This window comes from Eleutherodactylus coqui, chromosome 1 (assembly GCF_035609145.1).
Source record: "Eleutherodactylus coqui strain aEleCoq1 chromosome 1, aEleCoq1.hap1, whole genome shotgun sequence".
Lineage (NCBI taxonomy): Eukaryota > Metazoa > Chordata > Amphibia > Anura > Eleutherodactylidae > Eleutherodactylus > Eleutherodactylus coqui.
The window spans coordinates 36,535,834-36,558,726 of record NC_089837.1 but is presented as its reverse complement, the minus strand read 5'-3'; the positions used below and the strand labels follow the sequence as shown (position 1 = coordinate 36,558,726).

General features: G+C 52.6%; 1 protein-coding gene across 2 annotated transcripts in view; it reads right to left on the bottom strand.

Annotated features, from left to right (window-relative positions):
* The window catches only part of MSRA (methionine sulfoxide reductase A), a 295,929-nt gene extending 277,875 nt beyond the window's left edge, over positions 1–18,054 (bottom strand). The window contains exons 1-2 of one of the 2 annotated variants that reach the window (XM_066594899.1): positions 17,979–18,054; positions 6,102–6,305 (exon numbers count right to left, since the gene is read on the bottom strand). In XM_066594899.1, coding sequence (XP_066450996.1) covers positions 6,102–6,249 — 148 coding nt within the window. In that variant the 5' untranslated portion in view covers positions 6,250–6,305; positions 17,979–18,054. The other variant, XM_066594903.1, reaches the window with a different exon arrangement.
* Positions 18,055–22,893: the final 4,839 nt, after the last annotated feature.

Below are 22,893 nucleotides of genomic sequence, written 5' to 3'. Positions count from 1 at the left end.
TAAGGAGATACGATGCCCTTCTGACCCACACCCCTTCTGGGTGCTCTCCTTAAGAAGAGACGACGCTCCTCCTGACCCACTCACCTTCTGGGTGCTCTCCTTAAGGAGCGACGACGCCCCTCCTGACCCACTCCCCTTCTGGGTGCTCTCCTTAAGGAGAGACGACGCCCCCTCCTGACCCACTCCCCTTCTGGGTGCTCTCCTTAAGGAGAGACGACGCCCCCTCCTGACCCACACCCCTTCTGGGTGCTCTCTTTAAGGAGAGACGACGCCCCTCCTGACCCACACCCCTTCTGGGTGCTCTTCTTAAGGAGAGGACGCCCCTCCTGACCCACACCCCTTCTGGGTGCTCTCCTTAAGGAGAGACGACGTCTCTCCTGACCCACACCCCTTCTGGGTGCTCTCCTTAAGGAGAGACGACGTCTCTCCTGACCCACACCCCTTCTGGGTGCTCTCCTTAAGGAGAGACGACGTCTCTCCTGACCCACACCCCTTCTGGGTGCTCTCCTTAAGGAGAGACAACACCTCTCCTGACCCACACCCCTTCTGGGTGCTCTCCTTAAGGAGAGACGACGCCCCTCCTGACCCACACCCTTCTGGGTGCTCTCCTTAAGGAGAGGACGCCCCTCCTGACCCACACCCCTTCTGGGTGCTCTCCTTAAGGAGAGACGACGTCTCTCCTGACCCACACCCCTTCTGGGTGCTCTCCTTAAGGAGAGACGACGTCTCTCCTGACCCACACCCCTTCTGGGTGCTCTCCTTAAGGAGAGACGACGTCTCTCCTGACCCACACCCCTTCTGGGTGCTCTCCTTAAGGAGAGACGACGTCTCTCCTGACCCACACCCCTTCTGGGTGCTCTCCTTAAGGAGAGACGACGTCTCTCCTGACCCACACCCCTTCTGGGTGCTCTCCTTAAGGAGAGACGACGTCTCTCCTGACCCACACCCCTTCTGGGTGCTCTCCTTAAGGAGAGACGACGTCTCTCCTGACCCACACCCCTTCTGGGTGCTCTCCTTAAGGAGAGACGACGTCTCTCCTGACCCACACCCCTTCTGGGTGCTCTCCTTAAGGAGAGACGACGTCTCTCCTGACCCACACCCCTTCTGGGTGCTCTCCTTAAGGAGAGACGACGTCTCTCCTGACCCACACCCCTTCTGGGTGCTCTCCTTAAGGAGAGACGACGTCTCTCCTGACCCACACCCCTTCTGGGTGCTCTCCTTAAGGAGAGACGACGTCTCTCCTGACCCACACCCCTTCTGGGTGCTCTCCTTAAGGAGAGACGACGTCTCTCCTGACCCACACCCCTTCTGGGTGCTCTCCTTAAGGAGAGACGACGTCTCTCCTGACCCACACCCCTTCTGGGTGCTCTCCTTAAGGAGAGACGACGTCTCTCCTGACCCACACCCCTTCTGGGTGCTCTCCTTAAGGAGAGACGACGTCTCTCCTGACCCACACCCCTTCTGGGTGCTCTCCTTAAGGAGAGACGACGTCTCTCCTGACCCACACCCCTTCTGGGTGCTCTCCTTAAGGAGAGACGACGTCTCTCCTGACCCACACCCCTTCTGGGTGCTCTCCTTAAGGAGAGACAACGCCCCTCCTGACCCACACCCCTTCTGGGTGCTCTCCTTAAGGAGAGACGACGCCCTTCCTGACCCACACCCCTTCTGGGTGCTCTCCTTAAGGAGAGACGACGCCCCTCCTGACCCACACCCCTTCTGGGTGCTCTCCTTAAGGAGAGACGCCGCCTCTCCTGACCCACACCCCTTCTGCGTGCTCTCCTTAAGGAGAAACAACGCTCCTCCAGTCTCCCTCTTGAGTTATGTGTGATCCTGGAAGGTTTTATTTTTACTAAAAGGGGAAGACATATTAGTGTTGGAAGTGCTGAGGTAGAGGTACGAGGTCTGCGTCAGAGAGGGTTGTGCCGATAAATCCAAGCACTTCTGGATCAATTATATGAAAGCCTATTAGCAAAGAATAATAAGACTTACAGAGTTTTTGGCGCGTTAACATAAGAATTATTTGTGTGAAAATGGAAAAAAAAAGTTTCATGTTGAAATCCAATACACCCAGGAAGGTCACCGATAACAAGGATAGGCATGTCTTGGCCAACAGTCTACTGGTAAGTCAACACACAATCTAAGAGCAGTTCCATGCCTAGCAATCCTGTTACAAGAAAAGCTAAAAGTTTGTTAAAGAGAACATTGGCGCTTTGTATGCAAGTTTGAAACCTCTTTACCATTATACTAAGGTAGCATAAACCGGTCATAGACTTTAGATAGTGATCAGCCGTCATCCCCAAATTCCATCGGCATCGATACGGACTAACTGGGCCAACCACTCATGTACTGTGAGTGACTGTCGGGGACATCGGTTAGCACTCCTCCATGAGTCTACAAATGGGATTTGGTGGATGAATCCAAGCAAACCTTGGATTGCCGTTTGGTAGTCTCCGACATTAGACCCAATATCTACCGAGAGTAGATTAGGGTCTTCCCTCACAGGTTTAATTTTTCCCCACAAATGCACACATATTAGAGAAGCTGTTAACCCTTTGCTATCCAAATTTGGATTCAGGGTCTCCTAGGGGGTTTTCTCTTTCCACCATTTTACAATGGCGCCATCTGCTGGCCAGAGCCAGTACTGCGGTATGGGGCATGCTGGAGAGGCCCACGACAACAGAGTGACCATTAATATACAGTAAGAATACCCTGCCGGACGTCTTCTGACATCGGAGCTGTACAGCCTTCAATCAGAATGTCTTCAGACGTCAGACAGTGGATTGGAAAGGGTTAAAACCAGCAAATTAGTCAATAACCGTAATAAACAGTAATCTTACTTATAATCATTAGTTCATATAATATCACTTATTGAGTACATCATGATCCACATATGAAGAACACACAAGCCATCGGGAACCACTTTTTCGGTTTGTTCCAATCTCAGTGCCCCAATACTAAGGGCTTATGCCCACGGCCGTGACAGACTCCGCCAGCGAAATATCGCAGCGGAATCCGCCACGGCGCGCCCCCAAAACCCCCATACTTACCACTCCGGATCCTCCATATGCGTCCCGCATTGAAGGCCGGCGCACATGCGCAGTACAGCGCATGACGTGCCGGCAGTGTCAGACGACGCGGCCGGCGGTGGGCAGAGCCGCGTATTCTCGCTACACTTCCGCTTTGCTACATTGACTACAATGGAAGCCAGACGCACGTATTCCTGCGGCATTTAGAACATGCCGCGGTTTATTTCACGTTGCGGAATTCCGCAGCATGAACATCGAGCTATTAGGTTCAATAGAGCCGAATAGCTGCAGAGTAACGCAGCGGATTTCCACCAAGCCAAACGCTGCAGAAATCCGGCTGTGGGCATTAGCCCTAAAGGTCACCATAATTTTAGAGTCATGAATATTTGCCAACAACCTTAAAAAAAAGAAGAAAACGTTTGCAGACACAAGAGATGTCAGATAAGGCAAGTATGTGGCCGAATGCAGACGGCCGGGTCGCATTCTGACTGCGAGATTCTCGTAGCGGGATGTGACCCGTGCCCCTGCAGTGACCCGCAGCTTACCTGTCCGGCGTCTTTGCTCTGCACTGTGGATGTACCGGCTGGCACACAGCCGCGCATGCACGGTGCAGAGTCGGCGTGTCAGCGATGACGCGGCTGTGCGTGCCTGTGGGAGGCTCGCACTGAAATAGGACATGCCGTGGTTTCCACCCTGCAAACGGGTAAAAAAAAAAAAACGCAGTTGATTTCCATTTGTTGGCATTGAAATGCGTTTTTCAATGCATGTCCTATGGGCTCCGGCCCCCGCAGTGCAAATATGCCCGTGTGCATTAGGCCTAAAACTACGTACTTCAACAGGAAACAGGCAACGTGTTACGTACCCCTCGTCTCTGTAAAACAAAGCATACTTAAATGGCAAACACACCGATCCCCGCGCAGCCGGGCGTCACAGAGGGCGCTGTTATCACTTGGCCAAGCAGCCAACCACAGCACCAGGCTGATTGGATTATTTAATAACCTCATTTTAAAAAAAGCACTAAAAATAAATTAACCCTTTGCAATCCAATTTTAGATTCAGTGTTTCCTAGGGGGCTTTCTCTTTCTTCCGTAATACAATGGCGCTATCTGCTGGCCAAAGCCAGTACTGTGGAATGTGACATGCTGGAGAGGCCCTCCCGACAACGGAGCGGCCAGTAATCTACAGTAAGAATACCCTGCCGGACGTCTTACGACATCGGAGCTGTACAGCCTTCAATCAGAATGTCTTTAGACGTCAGACGGTGGATTGGAAAGGGTTAAAGTTATAAATACCCCTATAGAGGCTATAATTCACCAGCAGTCACGGAATTAGTCACTTTGTCTTGTTTATCATTTTAATTTATCTTTAATTACTTTTTAAATGAAAATTATGATTGTTGAAATTAATTTTATTGACTTTTAGTGCCGTGATGTAGCATTTGCCCCCTCGTGGGGTGGTCTTCTATCTGTCAGACTAAAAGGTTTTTGGTATTTAGACACAACGTAAAACTAGACAAAAGAGGTAATGTCTGCCTTTGACTTGAGTACGGGTTTTAATTTTTTGTTCTATCTGCATATAAAAACTCACCTGAAGTGTTGCAGTTCTCACAGTGGCCACTAGAGCAAACAAAAACAGATGCTTTCCTTTTTACAGCTCCATTGTTGAATAGACTGAGACATGTGAGCAGAGTCATCTCGATATTATGACTAGAAAGCAGGGCAGGTAATGACAGGTCTCTTGTACTGCTTGAGGCCTAGATACGATAGGATAGTAATACTATACACACACATAAGACTCAGTATGCAGTATCCCCATCACTCCCCAGGGTAGAGGCTGTAATCCGTCACTTCCTGGAAACTGGAATAATCTACGACATTTCTTGGTCAACTGACTCACATTCATTGCGGCTGCCATGAAGCGCACACAACCTGCTATCTTAAGTGAAAGAAAAAAAACAAAAACTTGCCTTGCAGTTCTCATAGTGACCACTACACCAAACACAAGAGATGCCTCCTTTTTCTGCAGCTCACGTGTCAGCTTTGCTATATAGACTGAGACACCTGAGCAGAGCCACCTCATTACCATTATATTATATCTCATTATGACAATAGACATAGACTATATAGGAGGGCAGTGTGTGTCTCCAATATGGCTGCCCCAAAGGAAGGGTCTTAAAAATAAATAGCAACACCACCAAAAAAAAGGGATACGATATACACATCGAGGGAGATTTACTATGAATAAATTCGGCAGATTTCTGGTGCAAATTGCAGCATATTTTGCAGCACGTTAATGATGTGTTTTTAGAGACTTTTGGACACTTTTCTAACCATGTCAGGCATGGCTTTGTGTAAAGGGGCGTGGCCTAAAGGCAACATTTTGCAGCAAAAATTGCGCCAAATTTGAGGCACAAAGATCTCATGTTAGCCAAGCCAAATAATAAATGGCATAACGTTAGATGGTCTGAAAATACGCCACATGTATCATTCAGAATGCGCCAATTTAATATATCTGGAGCATTTTAAAACGGACTAGTCTAAAGGCTCATTTACACGGAGTGATGATCGCTCAAAAATCGCTCAAAAGCATGCACTGCTAGCTGATCGTTAAATTCAAGCCAGCCAAAAAATCATTGTGGGGTCTTATCAGCAGTTCTCTGCGGGTAGTGCTAATAGCATTGTTACAGCTACGGTATTTAACCCGTCGGAGAACAAAGGAGCTGAAAGCAGATAAGAGCCCTCCAGCTATTAACTGCATTCAGCTAAAGGCTTCATTTGCTGAGCAGCTACTTAATAGTTTATGCAAAATAATCGCTCAAAACTGTCACTCAAACTGTCATTTGAGCAATCATCGCTCCGTGTAAACGGGCCTTTAATTTGAAGTGACTATTAGGCAGTGGGGCCCATGTTCTTAGACTGGCATTTCACACACGATAAAAGTATAAAATGGTTTCGCAGGATAACCAGAGCCAAAACTGAACACACTTTTTTGGGTAGGATTATGCATTTTGAACATTTTATACAAAATGGAACAAAGTGCAGTATCCGTAATATGCCCTTCCAAGAGGGCACCTACCGGAAACTGGCATCTTGTCAGACCGGCCATTCAGAGCTTCGTCCTTGCCAGGTAACTGGGTCTTCGAGCTCATGTCTCCCATGTATCTACTACTCAACAGCTGGAATAGGAATATCCGTGAGGGGAGGAGCCGGGACGAGATCAGCATGAGCTTCAGGAGGATCGAGGGGATTCACAGCGCCAGATTCACCGCACGGTAATGATCTGTAGGAGAAGTAAACACCCCGATTATCAACTGGCTCAACAGAAGTCTGGGGGCAGAAGTAAAAGTCAGGCGGCACCACATTCTAGGGGGTTTCATTTCTTTTTTATAGTTTTCGTCTCCCCCATGCCCAAAAAAATATACTCACCATAGCGCCTGACCGCCGTTTCGGCAGTCCATTGTTGCGACATCTGACAGGTGACATTACCCGGCCAGCAGGTCTTGTGACATCCCATAAACCCGTCACATGGGCTTCTAATGTAGAAGCTCTGTGGCAGCTTTACGGAACTTCACCAATGACATCTCTGCCGGCCTCCCATTGGCTGCAGTGGTCATGTGGGTAAACAATCCATGTGACCGATTTAAACAGAGGATCGGGGTAGCGGCCAAAAGCTGCGGGGGAGGGGCACAAGGCAGTAGGGGAGTATGTGTTTTTTGCTTTACAAATAAGGAAGATGGAATTACTACCTCTGCAGCGCCACCTATTGGACGGCAGCATTCCTTCCCATCAATGTCAGGGTCTGACATTGATAGGAAGGAATGCTGCCATCCAATAGGTAGTGCTGCAGAGGTGGTAATTCCATCTTCCTTATTTGCATAAATTACCCAGAGGAGCTTGCATGGCCTTATAAGTCTCCTCACTCACCTTCTAGGTGTCCACACACCCCTTTTGGATGCTCTCCTCGGAGACAGACTATGTCATTCACCTACCCACTCACCCCCTAGGTGTCTCCCCACACTTTTTGGGTGGTCTCCTTAACGTGACACGACAGCCCTCCTGACTATTGTTTCACACACACTGCCACCAATATTAAAAAGGCAGAGAAACAGGATAGGTGATCAAAGTCTGATTGGGGGCGGTCTCATCAATGAGAAGTGATATTGTGAATGGGGGGGGGGGGGGGGAAAGGGGTCTCACTTCCTGTCTCCCATACAGCGAGGAGGAGCTTGAGTAGAGCGATGGCCTAGGACGTGCAGTGCCGCTTCTATCAACTATATGGGGCTGATGGAGCTAGCCCAACGCTATACTCCGCTGTCTCTGGCAGCACATTGTCAGCCACCGCTCCATTCATGCAGGGACATTGAATAAGGGACAACATTAACCCCTTCTTACCCCTTGATGTATATGTACGTCTTCTCCTGAAGGGGGTGCAGTGTGACATGACCGTATATATACAGCATAGAGATGATGTGGGCTCAGGAGAGGAGACCGCACCATCTGCAGCAGGAGCGAGCTCTAAGGGCCCACACACGCCGTATGATATACGAAATGATATACGCCGTATGAATCAGCCCTGACAGCTGAGGTCCTGCTGCAACAGCCTGGACCAGAGGGGACTTTAATTCCAGGCGTTAACCTCTTACAAGCCATGAGCAATGTTGATCGTGGCATGTAAGCGGTTACAGAGAGAGGAGGCTTCCTCTGTGATGGAGGACCGCGGAGGTCCAATGGGTTGCCATACCAACCGGAGGCCAGCCGATAGCTTCCGGGTCTGCCATGGCTTGTGCTGTCAGAGAAATAAAAGGTAATACACAGCAGTATAGAAGAACTACAGTGCATGATCTGAGCGACGACAGAATCGCAGGTTCAAGTCCCCTACAGGGAGACAGAACAGTCTTATACAAAAATTTGGCACAAGAAAAAAAAATAAAAACACATCTCTGATGCCATGACTCTCGCTAACAAACTAGCACTGACTACCATAGTCAGACGCACAGCACACCCCATGTACAGCATACAGGAGCCTTCTTGATGTCATCCACGTTACACAAGACACCGGGGAAGGAGCCGTCATGTAAGAGGAAGCGGCACAGGAATCGGCAGCTTCAGCGTTTCATCATGTGAAAGGGTCATCTTTTTTAATTAGATCTATACTATTGCCGTAACATTCCTTTAATTGGCATTCAGTAATCTGGAAAGTCTCATACTCCAACCCTTCTGTGCCGCACAGCGCTGCCCGATAATCCCTCATCTCACTAGTGCGTTATAACTTTCTCTGATGGAAAACCCCTATAAGCATCCTTAACCCTTTGCAATCCAATTTTGGATTCAGAGTTTCCTAGGGGGCTTTCTCCTTTTGCCATTATACAATGGCGCCATCTGCTGGCTAGAGCCTGTACTGCGGTGTGGGACAAGCTGGAAAGGCCCCCGATAACAGAGCGCCCAGTAATCTACAGTAAGAATACCCTGCTGGACGTCTTCCGACATCGGAGCTGTACAGCCTTTCATTTAGAATGTCTTTAGACGTCAGACAGTGAATTGGAAAGGGTTAACCCCTTAGTGACTCATGTACTTTGTGACCAAACGATTTTCACCGTCGCACTGCAAGGAGCCACGAGTCGGTGACACGGCCGCGGGACGGCTTGTTTTGTCTTGGGAGGAGCTGTATAATTTAACGGTCGCACTCTGGGGTATTTTTGGGTTTTGTTTTTAAAGGGTTCAACATCCGGTAAAAGTAACATGATGACTTCCTTATCTGATCCGCATGAGTACTGAGTTTATAGAGATTTTTTTTTTTTTTTTTTTACTACTTTTGCACAATTAAAACACATTTTTAGGGAAAAACAATTGCCTGCATCGCCGCCTTCTAAGACCCCCAGTACAGTTATTTCTGTGGCCGCGGAGCGTTGGGAGGGCTTGTTGTTTGCAGGTAGACTTGTAGTTTTATCGGTGCCGCTTTTCAATGTAGATGTGACTTCTGGTTTGCTTTTTATTCCATTTTTTTGAGAGGCAAGCAGAAAGATGGCAATTTTGGCGTTTGTTTTCAAAATTATTTTTACGCGTGCGAAAGATAACTAAATATTTTATCCATGAAAAAAAGGTTTTTTGTGGGGAAATGTGTATTTTTTTTTTTAACTTTTTTCCCCTCAAATTAAACTTAAAGGGGTTGTCTCGCGAAATCAAGTGGGGGTATACACTTCCGTATGGCCATATTAATGCACTTTGTAATATACATCGTGCATTAAATATGAGCCATACAGAAGTTATTCCACTTACCTGTTCCGTTGCTAGCGTCCTCGTCTCCATGGTGCCGTCTAAATTCGCTGGCAGCTTGCTTTTTTAGACGCGCTTGCGCAGTCCGGTCTTCTCCTTTCAGCACGAGCCGCTTCAGTGTGCTCCCCGCTACAGCTCTTCTGCGCATGCGCAGACGAGCTGTCACTGCTCGGGAGCGTGCTGGAGCGGCCATTCTGTACCATCCTCTGTTAGAGGAAGGTGCAGAGCCGCTCAGCTGCCAGGAGAAGGGGGGGAACTAGCGCCGGGCCGGGGGGGGGGGGGGGGGGGAAACTAGCGCCGGGCCGGGGGGGGGGGGGGGAACTAGCGCCGGGCCGGGGGGGGGGGGGGGGGACTAGCGCCGGGCCGGGGGGGGGGGGGGGGGGGAAACTAGCGCCGGGCCGGGGGGGGTTTGGGAAACTAGCGCCGGGCCGGGGGGGGTTTGGGAAACTAGCGCCGGGCCGGGGGGGGTTTGGGAAACTAGCGCCGGGCCGGGGGGGGTTTGGGAAACTAGCGCCGGGCCGGGGGGGGTTTGGGAAACTAGCGCCGGGCCGGGGGGGGTTTGGGAAACTAGCGCCGGGCCGGGGGGGGTTTGGGAAACTAGCGCCGGGCCGGGGGGGGTTTGGGAAACTAGCGCCGGGCCGGGGGGGGTTTGGGAAACTAGCGCCGGGCCGGGGGGGGGGGGGGGGTAAACTAGCGCCGGGCCGGGGGGGGGGGGGGGGTAAACTAGCGCCGGGCCGGGGGGGGGGGGGGGGGGTAAACTAGCGCCGGGCCGGGGGGGGGGGGGGGGGTAAACTAGCGCCGGGCCGGGGGGGGGGGGGGTAAACTAGCGCCGGGCCGGGGGGGGGGGGGTAAACTAGCGCCGGGCCGGGGGGGGGGGGGGGGTAAACTAGCGCCGGGCCGGGGGGGGGGGGGGGGGGGGAAACTAGCGCCGGGCCGGGGGGGGGGGAAACTAGCGCCGGGGGGGGGGGGGGGAAACTAGCGCCGGGGGGGGGGGGGAAACTAGCGCCGGGGGGGGGGGGGGGGGGAAACTAGCGCCGGGGGGGGGGGGGGGAAACTAGCGCCGGGGGGGGGGGGGGGGAAACTAGCGCCGGGGGGGGGGGGGGGGGAAACTAGCGCCGGGGGGGGGGGGGGGGGAAACTAGCGCCGGGGGGGGGGGGGGGAAACTAGCGCCGGGGGGGGGGGGGGGGAAACTAGCGCCGGGGGGGGGGGGGGGGGGAAACTAGCGCCGGGGGGGGGGGGGGGGGGGAAACTAGCGCCGGGGGGGGGGGGGGGGGGGAAACTAGCGCCGGGGGGGGGGGGGGGAACTAGCGCCGGGCCGGGGGAACTAGCGCCGGGCCGGGGGAACTAGCGCCGGGCCGGGGGAACTAGCGCCGGGCCGGGGGAACTAGCGCCGGGCCGGGGGAACTAGCGCCGGGCCGGGGGAACTAGCGCCGGGCCGGGGGAACTAGCGCCGGGCCGGGGGAACTAGCGCCGGGCCGGGGGAACTAGCGCCGGGCCGGGGGAACTAGCGCCGGGCCGGGGGAACTAGCGCCGGGCCGGGGGAACTAGCGCCGGGCCGGGGGGAACTAGCGCCGGGCCGGGGGAACTAGCGCCGGGCCGGGGGAACTAGCGCCGGGCCGGGGGAACTAGCGCCGGGCCGGGGGAACTAGCGCCGGGCCGGGGGAACTAGCGCCGGGCCGGGGGAACTAGCGCCGGGCCGGGGGGAACTAGCGCCGGGCCGGGGGAACTAGCGCCGGGCCGGGGGAACTAGCGCCGGGCCGGGGGAACTAGCGCCGGGCCGGGGGAACTAGCGCCGGGCCGGGGGAACTAGCGCCGGGCCGGGGGAACTAGCGCCGGGCCGGGGGAACTAGCGCCGGCCCGGGGGAACTAGCGCCGGCCCGGGGGAACTAGCGCCGGCCCGGGGGGAACTAGCGCCGGCCCGGGGGAACTAGCGCCGGCCCGGGGGAACTAGCGCCGGCCCGGGGGAACTAGCGCCGGCCCGGGGGAACTAGCGCCGGCCCGGGGGAACTAGCGCCGGCCCGGGGGAACTAGCGCCGGGCCGGGGGAACTAGCGCCGGGCCGGGGGAACTAGCGCCGGGCCGGGGGAACTAGCGCCGGGCCGGGGGAACTAGCGCCGGGCCGGGGGGGGGCTGTCGCCGGGCCGGGGGGGGGCTGTCGCCGGGCCGGGGGGGGGCTGTCGCCGGGCCGGGGGGGGGCTGTCGCCGGGCCGGGGGGGGGCTGTCGCCGGGCCGGGGGGGGGCTGTCGCCGGGCCGGGGGGGGGCTGTCGCCGGGCCGGGGGGGGGCTGTCGCCGGGCCGGGGGGGGGCTGTCGCCGGGCCGGGGGGGGGCTGTCGCCGGGCCGGGGGGGGGCTGTCGCTGGGCCGGGGGGGCTGCCGCTGTGATGGGGGGGGGGGCTGCGCCGGTTACCTTCTGCCTGGCGGTGGGTGACTGGTCGGCCGTGTTCACTCCAGGGGTCCGGTCGGCGGCTGCGGGGCATCTGGTTGCCATGGAGACACAGCTGGTAGCGTCTCGGGAGCGCGCACGTCGGGCTGCAGCGAGCGAAGGAAAAAGAGCAGGCGGCCATCTTGGGAAAATTTTTATAAGTTGCTGAAACGCTGGAACGGTAAGTAGAAACCAGCTAGAAAAGTCATTTACAGGGGTAATTAGTAATGTTTGCTTAATTAGGGGGACTGGGCAAAAAAAAAAAATTCACTGCTTCCTCGAGACATCTCCTTTAATTGCACTTTTTTCTGATGTTTTTTAGTGCCTGTAGATGACAGCGGTGTCCTACATGTGGGCCTCGGCTCCGTTACTTCAGAGATTGCCGAGAGCTTCAACAAGGATCTCTCCAGTGGTCCTACTGAAGTGAACGGAGCGGTGGCACACAACCACAGCCACCACCTTAAGATGCTGCCAGGATGATAGCTCAGGATCAGTGGGGGGCCCAGCAGACCCCACCAATTAGCAATTTGTCCCTTTATCAGCAAATTATCCTGTAGATGGGGGATAACTTGCTGAGATGTAAATACCCCTATCCTCAGGACAGGTCATCAATATCAGACTGTTGGGGGTCCCCCATCGTGGACCCCCCTCAGCTGGCTGTCTCCCCTCACACACGGCACGTGATGTCATGTTCATCGGTCATTCAACTGCAATGTATGGCGTTGTACCCGATATGGACTGAAGCAGCCATGGTGCTCACCAATCGCTCCTGTCACTTCAATCAACTGATCAACAGAGATCACGAGTGGTGGACCCAAAAGGATCAACTACTGATGGCCTATCCTGGGGACAGGCCATCCATATTAACCCCTTTCCACCCCAGGATGTATATGTACATCCTGGATGCTAGAGGATCAGGAGCAGAGACCTCTCTATACACAGGCAATGTAAGCAGTCTTTGACATGGCCGCAACAGCTGTGATCAGGATTTATGGCGATCGAGGCTGGTAACCCTGAAAATGCCTCTGTCAATTCTGACCGCAGCATTTAAATCCCACGATCGGCGTTCAGAAGTCACTAATGAGATCCCAAGGTACCATATGGGTGTCCCGGCAGCCGAGGCCTTCTGCAAGGCCCCAAAGCTGCCATGTACTTCTACCTATTAAGATGTGCCTGTGGCCTGTTTTAATAGAATTCCCGGCAGAACTACCATAACAATTGCAAGTTCAAGTCCCATAGAGGACTAAAGAAAAAATGTAATTACATTGGTTTTATTATTTTAAACAAAGAATACAAAAAGTTTCAAAATCCTCCTTTTCATGTATTTATGATTAAATACATTTTTTTAAAAAAGCAGAATGTGGTATTGCTAATATGATATTATAAAATCTGCATGGGAGATCCGCACCTCTGGGCGCCCATAGGGATACAATCGCATCCGCAAAACAATTCAGAGCGTGCAGATGTGAACTTTTCCCAGTGTGCGGATCGCACATGCAGGAAGAAATCCCAGCATGCTCCATTTTTCGGCGCATCCCACGGGACAGATTCCATTAACTTCCAATTTTCCGATCCGCGGCACACCCGCAGCTGTCCTTGTGGATGTGCCGCGGATCCGCGGGAAAGCAGGAGATTTTTTTAAAAATAAATTGCACCGCGCATGCGTCTGGCACGTCGCAGGCGTGTCAGGACGCATCCGCCGCACTGAAGAAAGAAGATCCGGCTGGCACTTAGAATTTTTTCTTCCAAAAGGTTTTGGTTTTTTAAGAAAAAAAACAAAAAAACCAACTTATATAAAGTTTGGCATCGCCATAATCGTACTGACCCACAGAATAGAGTTGCCATTTTTGCTGGAGTGTTTTGTGAACAGCAGTGGAACGAGCCGCGATTGGTGCTGATCAGATGAAATGCTTGACCAGATCGCCGAACTGTTGTAGGCACTGAAAGTTTTTGTGAACCAGTGTGTCGTTGGACGGATCGTCTTTTGCGCCCTCTGGTTCAAGTATTACCGTCATATATAAAGGACAGTGGGGATAAACTACGAAGATCTGATGGGATTCCCATGGAAGAGGACACAATATTAGTATCAGGTATCAAACATGGAGATGGTTTACGTGCCCCATGTTATCAGAACTATAAGGTGAGACTGCTGAGTCGGTGGTTCAGTTGATGGAATTTCTTGATCTTCAATGGGTCCTTCTACCTACCGCTCTTGGGAACAGCTATGGGAGCGACTTGAGCACCCCCGTACGCCAATTAGCTCCTCCGGCTGTGGGAATGGGATATCTTTTTGATCAATGGAGCCCCTGGTATTGAGTGCGCCCGATTCAGCGCATGTTACATAGATGATGTAACTTTTTGCTGGCAGCCGCTCTAGACCATCTTCATGGATTCATCAGTCAGCTAAATAGAAATAATTTGAACATTCGAATGACCCATATAGGAAGAACGTTGAATTCTTGGATTTTATGCTTAATGTGGATGAATTGGGTTTTATACATTCGAATGTCTTCAGAAAACCCATCTCTGCCAACAGCTTACTGCGTGCCGATTCTCCTCATCCTAAACATCTTGAGGCCAATTTTGACGTCTACAGAAGATGTGTTCTGAGAAAGACATTTGGGACCCGGGCGGAAGATCAAAAAGCAAGCTTTCTAGATAAAGGCTACAGCAAAACATCCATAGAGAAAGGATCTGAACAAGCCAAGAATACCAATCAGACATCTTTGCTACACAGGAATAGATTGCCGAGATGACAGGACTCCCAAGTGAGATTTATCACAGGGTACACATCAAGCCCGTGTGAAATGTGTATGGCCATCAATACATTCTGGGATGACCTCTGAGGAAGTATTAAGGACATATCTACCATCATGGCCATGTAGTATTACACTCAGACCATCGAAACATCTTCATGACTTACTGGTATGACGTTCCCAAGGCTCCTAGTGTGGAACACATCCATGTGGTCAATGCGTGGCATGTAATATGGATTGAGATGTTACTTTGTCTAATTCCACGGGATTTTCGAATGACGCAGACAATCACATTACGAGCATACTGGTGTATCCGGCCAGGTGTCAGTGTGGCCTACTATATGTCGGGATGACGTCTTGATAATTACGCCACTGGGTAAGGGACATGTCTGGATACTCTGGGCGCAAAAGATGTGGTAGACGCGACTATCTTAACAACAATACCTCCTTTATTAGTACTATTCTTGTGACAGGAAAGGATTGCGGCTGAGCGGTATGGATCGCGTACTGTGTGACCAACGGGGTGGTGATCTCAAGAAAACACTGGCACAAGTTCAATTTAAGGGTGGTTTCACCTCGACGTTGGAGGCTTCCACTGTAGATTCGGCACAAAATACAGGAAGAAAGACATGCTTTATTTCTAAATGGATTCCGTATGGACGGAAATAGTCAATGGAGGCCGTCCGTCCCGCGGCCCTTCTGGAATCATCATAACGTAAAGGTCGTGGGATCCGCGTCATCGCCTAGTGACGGCACCGCATTATTTGTACTGCGCATGTGCGCCTGCTGGCACATCCATAGGGCAGAATAGAAGAATCCAGACAGGTACGATGGGCGCTGAGGGTTCCTGCAGGCGAATCCGACCCGGTTGTGTGCAGGCGCCTCATACAAATTTCACGTCACAGGATGTATTAGTGAAGAGAAGAATGTGTGGTGTGCCGGCGCGGCCGACCCAAGTGCAATAACAATACAAGTACGCCCAGCTTCTCTGCAGCATAAAAAGACGCGTTTCGCAGCAGCGCCCCTTCCTCAGTTGTAGCTGGGGACACACCTTGTGTGCATGTTTGACCGGGCAGAGAGGCAGGTACCTGCGGATTGGGATGCTGAACTGAGAATGGCTCAGAACCTGCCTGCCATTCCGCAGTAAGGCCCCCTGTCCACGGCCGAGGCTAGCGATACTCCACCACAGGGGAGGAGGGGGAAGCGCTGACAGATCTCAGCGGTGAGCCTACCGAAGAGGTGGCATGCCGTGAGCGGAGAATCGCTATGAACTGCTGAAGCGGTCATACACATGAGCCATGCAAGAAACAAATTCCATCTTGGGTGTTTGCTTGCATCGCATCTCCCATTATTTGCAATGGGGCCGGCGGCAGCAGCGCACCATGCGGTAGGCGCACGCGGTGCGACGCGAGGTTTACCCCGTTAAAAACAGCCGCGGCAGAGGATCACTACTTCCCCGTTATGCACGGCCGTTTTGACATAAAAATGCCTCACGTTCGCGGGGAAATCACACGTTAGCGAGCGCGATATTGGGCATATACAGCTCTTCACGGTCCGATATCGCACGATAGTCTTAGAACTGCAAATTGTGGTGCAGAATTCCACAGCCGAGGATCTGGGTGTGTCCTGCGAGCCGATCGCAGCCGGTCTGATGGGCCCCTGTAGTGCGAGTGTGAATGAGCCCCAACACCTCTCCCAGCTGTATCCTCTGCAGGCAGGCTGGAGGGTTTGTTACAATGTATCAGAGTGCAGGAAGCTGGGCACACGGGACGTTACACAACGAGGAGCGTTACACAAGCGTACAACCGCCACGTGCTGCAATCCTGACAGTAAGGCAGGCTGCACACGACCGGGTCGGATCCAGCAGCGGAGTGCAACCCTGTGCCAGGCTGGTGCCACACGTACCCGTCCGGCGGAGGTGCCCATAGTGTAATGCTTTTAATAGTGATGTTCTCATGCGTGTATAATCCCATCATGCAGGAAAAAAGAAAAAAAAAGCCGGATCTTCTATTTTCCGATGCATGTGCTCGGAGCAGCAGAACACGAGCCCAATTAGGCTCTGCAACGTACGGACCGCAGAAGGGAGGCGGGCATCCGGCAGCCGACAGCCCGCTGCGCCGCACCGTCCGGCAGCCGACAGCCCGCTGCGCCGCACCGTCCGGCAGCCGACAGCCCGCTGCGCCGCACCGTCCGGCAGCCGACAGCCCGCTGCGCCGCACCGTCCGGCAGCCGACAGCCCGCTGCGCCGCACCGTCCGGCAGCCGACAGCCCGCTGCGCCGCACCGTCCGGCAGCCGACAGCCCGCTGCGCCGCACCGTCCGGCAGCCGACAGCCCGCTGCGCCGCACCGTCCGGCAGCCGACAGCCCGCTGCGCCGCACCGTCCGGCAGCCGACAGCCCGCTGCGCCGCACCGTCCGGCAGCCGACAGCCCGCTGCGCCGCACCGTCCGGCAGCCGACAGCCCGCTGCGCCGCACCGCCCGGCAGCCGACAGCCCGCTGCGCCGCACCGTCCGGCAGCCGACAGCCCGCTGCGCCACACCGCCCGGCAGCCGACAGCCCGCTGCGCCACACCGCCCGGCAGCCGACAGCCCGTTGCGCCACACCGCCCGGCAGCCGATAGCCCGCTGCGCCACACCGCCCGGCAGCCGATAGCCCGCTGCGCCACACCATCCGGCAGCCGATAGCCCGCTGCGCCATTAGTGAGCGTTCATAGATTTTTGTCACAGAAAACGTCACTATTTGCAGCTGTGAAAGCGTGCGGCGAGCCGCCGATCCTCCGCCCGATGGGACGGGTGTGCGTGCCGCCGCCCCGCCTCTGTTTCACCAGTACGTTTACATTCCCAGCAGAAAATACTTATCAAAATCTGCGCCAAATTCTGCAGATCGCCACGGACTTCAGCCCTGTAAGAAGTGTAGTAACTGCCAGCTGAGCACATACACGCAACCAACGCCCCCTCAGTGTGACAGGGGCTCCCCTCCTCAGTGTGACAGGGGGCTCCCCTCCTCAGTGTGACAGGGGGCTCCCCTCCTCAGTATGCGCACTGACTGCCGCCATTACATACGAACACGCCTGCGGAGGAACACGGAGTAAGATCTATCGGCCTGGTGACCAGTGGAGCCGTTGCCCGTAGCAACCAATCCAAGCGCTGCTAAAAAGGCTTGTGAAAAGTGAGCGCCGCCGTCTGACTGGTTGCTATGGGCAACGGCTCAACTTGTCACATCTCCACACTCTGCTGTTACCATAGTAACACTGAAGTAAGAATTCATCAGAGCAGCGCCGATTATTGTGAGAGGGGTAATAAACACCCCCCAGTGTGTTACCTGCCCGCCTGCTACATCTGGTAATCCAGAACACTTGATAATCCGGCCCTGCACCAATATACGTCAGAGAGCAGTAGTACAAGTGACAGCAGGTATGGCGGGCACCGGCTGTACCCCCGTATATACTCAGTGACCGCTGAGAACACTTACCCGCAGCCAGCGCCGAGACAGCTGCAACTTACCTAACACACCGGACAGCCACAACAAACTACAACTCCCGGCATGCCGCAGCGCGACTACAAAGACGGCGTCCTGCGGTGGACAAAAGGCGGAAGAACGCGCTGTTCCCACTGTCCTGACTGGACCTGTCCTAATCAATGCAATCAGCCTGACTGCTAGCATGTGGAGGGTATATCCTAATGACAGCCATGAGTAGCAGCAGTATTATCCTTCTATGTGTGCTAGTACTGCCGCAGCGTTAGTGCTACCTCCTAGCTAGTAATCTATATATATATATATATATATATATATATATATATATATATATATATATGTACTGCTGAGGTAAAGTGCAAGCTGCACTGTGATTGGTTGTTATATATTATACCGCTGAGGTAAAGTGCAAGCTGCACTGTGATTGGTTGTTATATATTATACCGCTGAGGTAACATGAAAGCTGCACTGTGATTGGTTGTTATATATTATACTGCTGAGGTAACATGAAAGCTGCGCTGTGATTGGTTGTTATATATTATACTGAGGTAACATGAAAGCTGCGCTGTGATTGGTTGTTATATATTATACTGCTGAGGTAACATGAAAGCTGCGCTGTGATTGGTTGTTATATATTATACTGAGGTAACATGAAAGCTGCGCTGTGATTGGTTGTTATATATTATACTGAGGTAACATGAAAGCTGCGCTGTGATTGGTTGTTAAATATTATACTGCTGAGGTAACATGAAAGCTGCGCTGTGATTGGTTGTTATATATTATACCGCTGAGGTAACATGAAAGCTGCGCTGTGATTGGTTGTTATATATTATACCGCTGAGGTAACATGAAAGCTGCGCTGTGATTGGTTGTTATATATTATACCTCTGAGGTAACATGAAAGCTGCGCTGTGATTGGTCGTTATATATTATACCGCTGAGGTAACATGAAAGCTGCGCTGTGATTGGTTGTTATATATTATACCGCTGAGGTAACATGAAAGCTGCGCTGTGATTGGGTGTTATATATTATACCGCTGAGGTAACATGAAAGCTGCGCTGTGATTGGTTGTTCTATATTATACCGCTGAGGTAACATGAAAGCTGCGCTGTGATTGGTTGTTCTATATTATACCGAGGTAACATGAAAGCTGCGCTGTGATTGGTTGTTATATATTATACCGCTGCGGTAACATGAAAGCTGCGCTGTGATTGGTGGTTATATATTATACTGAGGTAACATGAAAGCTGCGTTGTGATTGGTTGTTATATATTATACTGCTGAGGTAACATGAAAGCTGCGCTGTGATTGGTTGTTATATTTTATACCGCTGAGGTAACATGAAAGCTGGGCTGTGATTGGTTGTTATATATTATACCGCTGAGGTTACATGAAAGCTGTGCTGTGATTGGTTGTTATATATTATAAAGCTGAGGTAACATGAAAGCTGCGCTGTGATTGGTTGCTACATATTATACCGCTGAGGTAACATGAAAGCTGCTCTGTGATTGGTTGTTATATATTATAAAGCTGAGGCGGTGGCGATAGAGATGAGCGAACGTACTCGTTTCTAGTAATTACTCGATCGAGCACCGTGATTTTCGAGTACTTCCGTACTCGGGTGAAAAGATTCGGGGGGCGGGGGGAGGCGTGGCGGAGCGGTGGGTAGCAGCGGGGAACAGGGGGGAGCCCTCTCTCCCTCCCCCCCCCCCAACTCCCCGCTGCAACCCCCCACTCACCAACGGCGCCCCCCGAATCTTTTCGCCCGAGTACGGGAGTACTCGAAAATCGCGGCACTCGGGCGAAAAAGGGGCGTGGCCAAGTATGCTCGCTCATCTCTAGGTGGCGACTGTCCGGACGCAGAGGCTGAGGAATGAAGACGGCACCGTGGAGGTCTCAGGTAAAGGCCGTAAGATACTCCCATATATCATGTCCAAAACCCCATCACCTCACAATTACCGAACCTCCCCTTCCCCCCCAATATATACACAGGTATTTAGCCACATTAAAAAAATCACCCATAGATCGCGACCGTGTGATACATTGGATTAAAATGTGACTGTTCCCAGTAAGAGAAACCAAGTCATCTTGTAGATATGATACCTTGTAATGGCTAGCAAAAATACATGATGTTATAGCGAGGTGTCCAACGTCTCAGGATCCTTCCTCAGGCGAAATAAAACAGACCTGAAGACACATACATATATACACACATATATATATATATATATATATATATATATATATATATATATATATGTATACACTTATAACAAGGCACAGACGGTACTGGTGTATCTTGTCTCCACCAGAACTAGGGGGTGGAGACTGTGGTTGGCTGCTGTCAGCTAGAGGGGACGGCCAGGTGGCGTCCTCAGGTTGTGATTGGTTGTGCTGCCGACCCCGGCCTGAGTGCGATGCCACTAGCTGTGGCCTCAGCGCCAGGTGTGCTCCCGGCGCCGCTGCTGCTTCCCTGCTTCTCCCATCTCAGCATGTGGCCCCGATTTTACAATCCTCGGCGTCCTCCCTTCTCTGCTGGCGGCCCCGCTCTGACAGTTAACACCGCACTGTTATGTATCTCCACTGCCGGCAGAAGACAAAAGAGACAGCGGGCCAGGATACCTTGACGCCAGCTGGCAGAAGACAGGACAGACAGCAGGGCTGCATACCTTGATTGCAGCTCACAGCGATGGTGCTAGGGGAGACACACAGCGGGCCCCGACCTCTCCTGCTGTGCTCTGCCCTCACCCCTGATGGATGGGGCATGAGCTATCCTGGCCGACTGGTACTGCTGCTCTCTGTTCTTACTCGTGGCTGACAGGGTGGGGGGGCGAGTCTCTCCCACTGTCTTCTGCTGCCCCCACCGCTGCTGTGTGGCTGCTGTCAGCTGCCATCCATGGAGTCTGGAGCTGTGGCGATGGGACAGCCGGCAAAGCTGCAGCCAATCGGAAGCTGGGGGCGTTGCCGGCGTTCCCTCCTGCCAAGTGCTGTCACAGCCCTAAATTCCGGTGTAGACAAGGTACAACAGTACCGGCACAGACATGGATGTGATTATTTCGCACTTAAAAGGATACTACAACAGAATGGGTAGAGAACTAAATACTTAGTAATAAGTATTACTTAATAAATAGTCCACTGATAAATATGTGAAGGTTTTATGGTCCCTGAATTAGCGTTAGGGGGTCAGCAGGCCAGAGTGTTATCTGTGCTATAGATAATAATATATAATAATAATCTTTATTTGTATAGCGCCAACTTATTCCGCAGCGCTATAGATGTCTTGAACCTCCTGACCAGGAAGCACTAGCAGAAGACTGCAAACAAGTGCCGGGGACCTGCGGAGGAAAAGTGCGGCGATGCGGATAGCAGCTGCTAGGTGATGTTTTTGGTTTTTTTAAAGGCAGGTAGGGCTTATTTTAGGGGAAACAATAGGATTTCCTACTGTAAAAGTCGCAGCGCATTGCAAGAAAACCACAACAGAAAGGAAGGCTCTACAGGGAATCATGGGCTACAAAATATCGCAAACATATTCAGCATGCCACAATTTTTTTCTCGCAGTGCAGCAGCCTACAAAACATCGCTAATGTGGGGAACCCATTGGAAAACCCGGGCTTCGCATACATGTGATTGGCAGCGCTGTCACATCGCCAGAATCTCACACGATTTTGTCGCCCGTATGAAAGCGGCCTTAAGCCCTGAGGGCGTATTTTGTTTGAACCAGGAGTGGACGTACACCGGAAAAGTATCAACATCTTTGCAAAATGTAATCGTGGTTTTTCACACCATGTTTTTCATATGATTATTCGTTTAGGACTGCGGATAGCATGCATGACCAAGATGCTACCGCCACAAATTCCGAATCGGGTGAAAGCTCTACAAGCTATACAGCTGCTAGTGAGCGCCCGGCACCACCTACGGGAGAGGCTGAAGAGCAGGTGGAAATATCTCCTTCCCCTGGAACATCGCAGGGCCAACCCCCCACAACGACGCACATGCCGTTCGCGACAGGGACGGCAGGGTCCCACTGTAGATCGCATAGTTGACCATCAGGTCCTTGACTTACCTCGCACGCAGCACGAACCTGACTGGGCTGACTTGATGGGCCAATGTCTTGCCAACAGTAGCCGACACCTTGACCGTGAAGTCCAGCTGGAACTGCAAAGTGCCCTTACAACTGTGGTGCAAGTTGCACAAGATCCGCAATGGAGTTATATTCAACTCCAATCTCTCCTTTGCCCCCTATATACAATCTCTTGCCCGAACGTGTCACCTGCACCTCAATTGTAGTGACCCCGAACAGCAGGGCCCCTCCATAATGCATGAATGAAGTTGTATTGTCCCTAAGTGTTGTCAGTGTTTTTCATGTTGCATAAATCCGATGTGTATGGCACTTCTTCATCACTGAATGGGTTAATTGTCTGGTATGTAGAGTGTCTGAGAAATGTATCTTGTTGTTTGTCACGTGACCATGTTTTATATATGTGATTGCAAGGTGTATGCAAGAAGTTCAGTAAGGAGTCGTGATGAAAGAGAGAGAAAGGTAACCTCCGCTTTCCCTGGGCCCGTTACACCCAGGAGATTCCGGTAGTTTGATCCCGCTGAGATCTTAGAGGAGAGGAGGAAAGTGGCCCGCCATTGCAGAGTGGAGTATGTGTTGGACGTGAGTGTTGACCGGTAGAGAGCTGGAGAGAAGAAGTTGTGCCGGAGCAATACAGATAACTGAGACTGTGGACTAATCTGTGTACCCGTGATCTCCTCCCTGTAGCACCACCTTGTGAGGTTTGTGCTGAATATCCTGCTGATGTGGATTATTTCTTGTTGGACTGTAAATAAGTTTATTCAAGTGTAGTGGCCGTTCCCGGCTTTGCTAATTCAAACTACTCCATGAGTGTGGACCAGATGTTTCATCGGGATTCACCACAGAGGACGGAGCGGTGGCATCA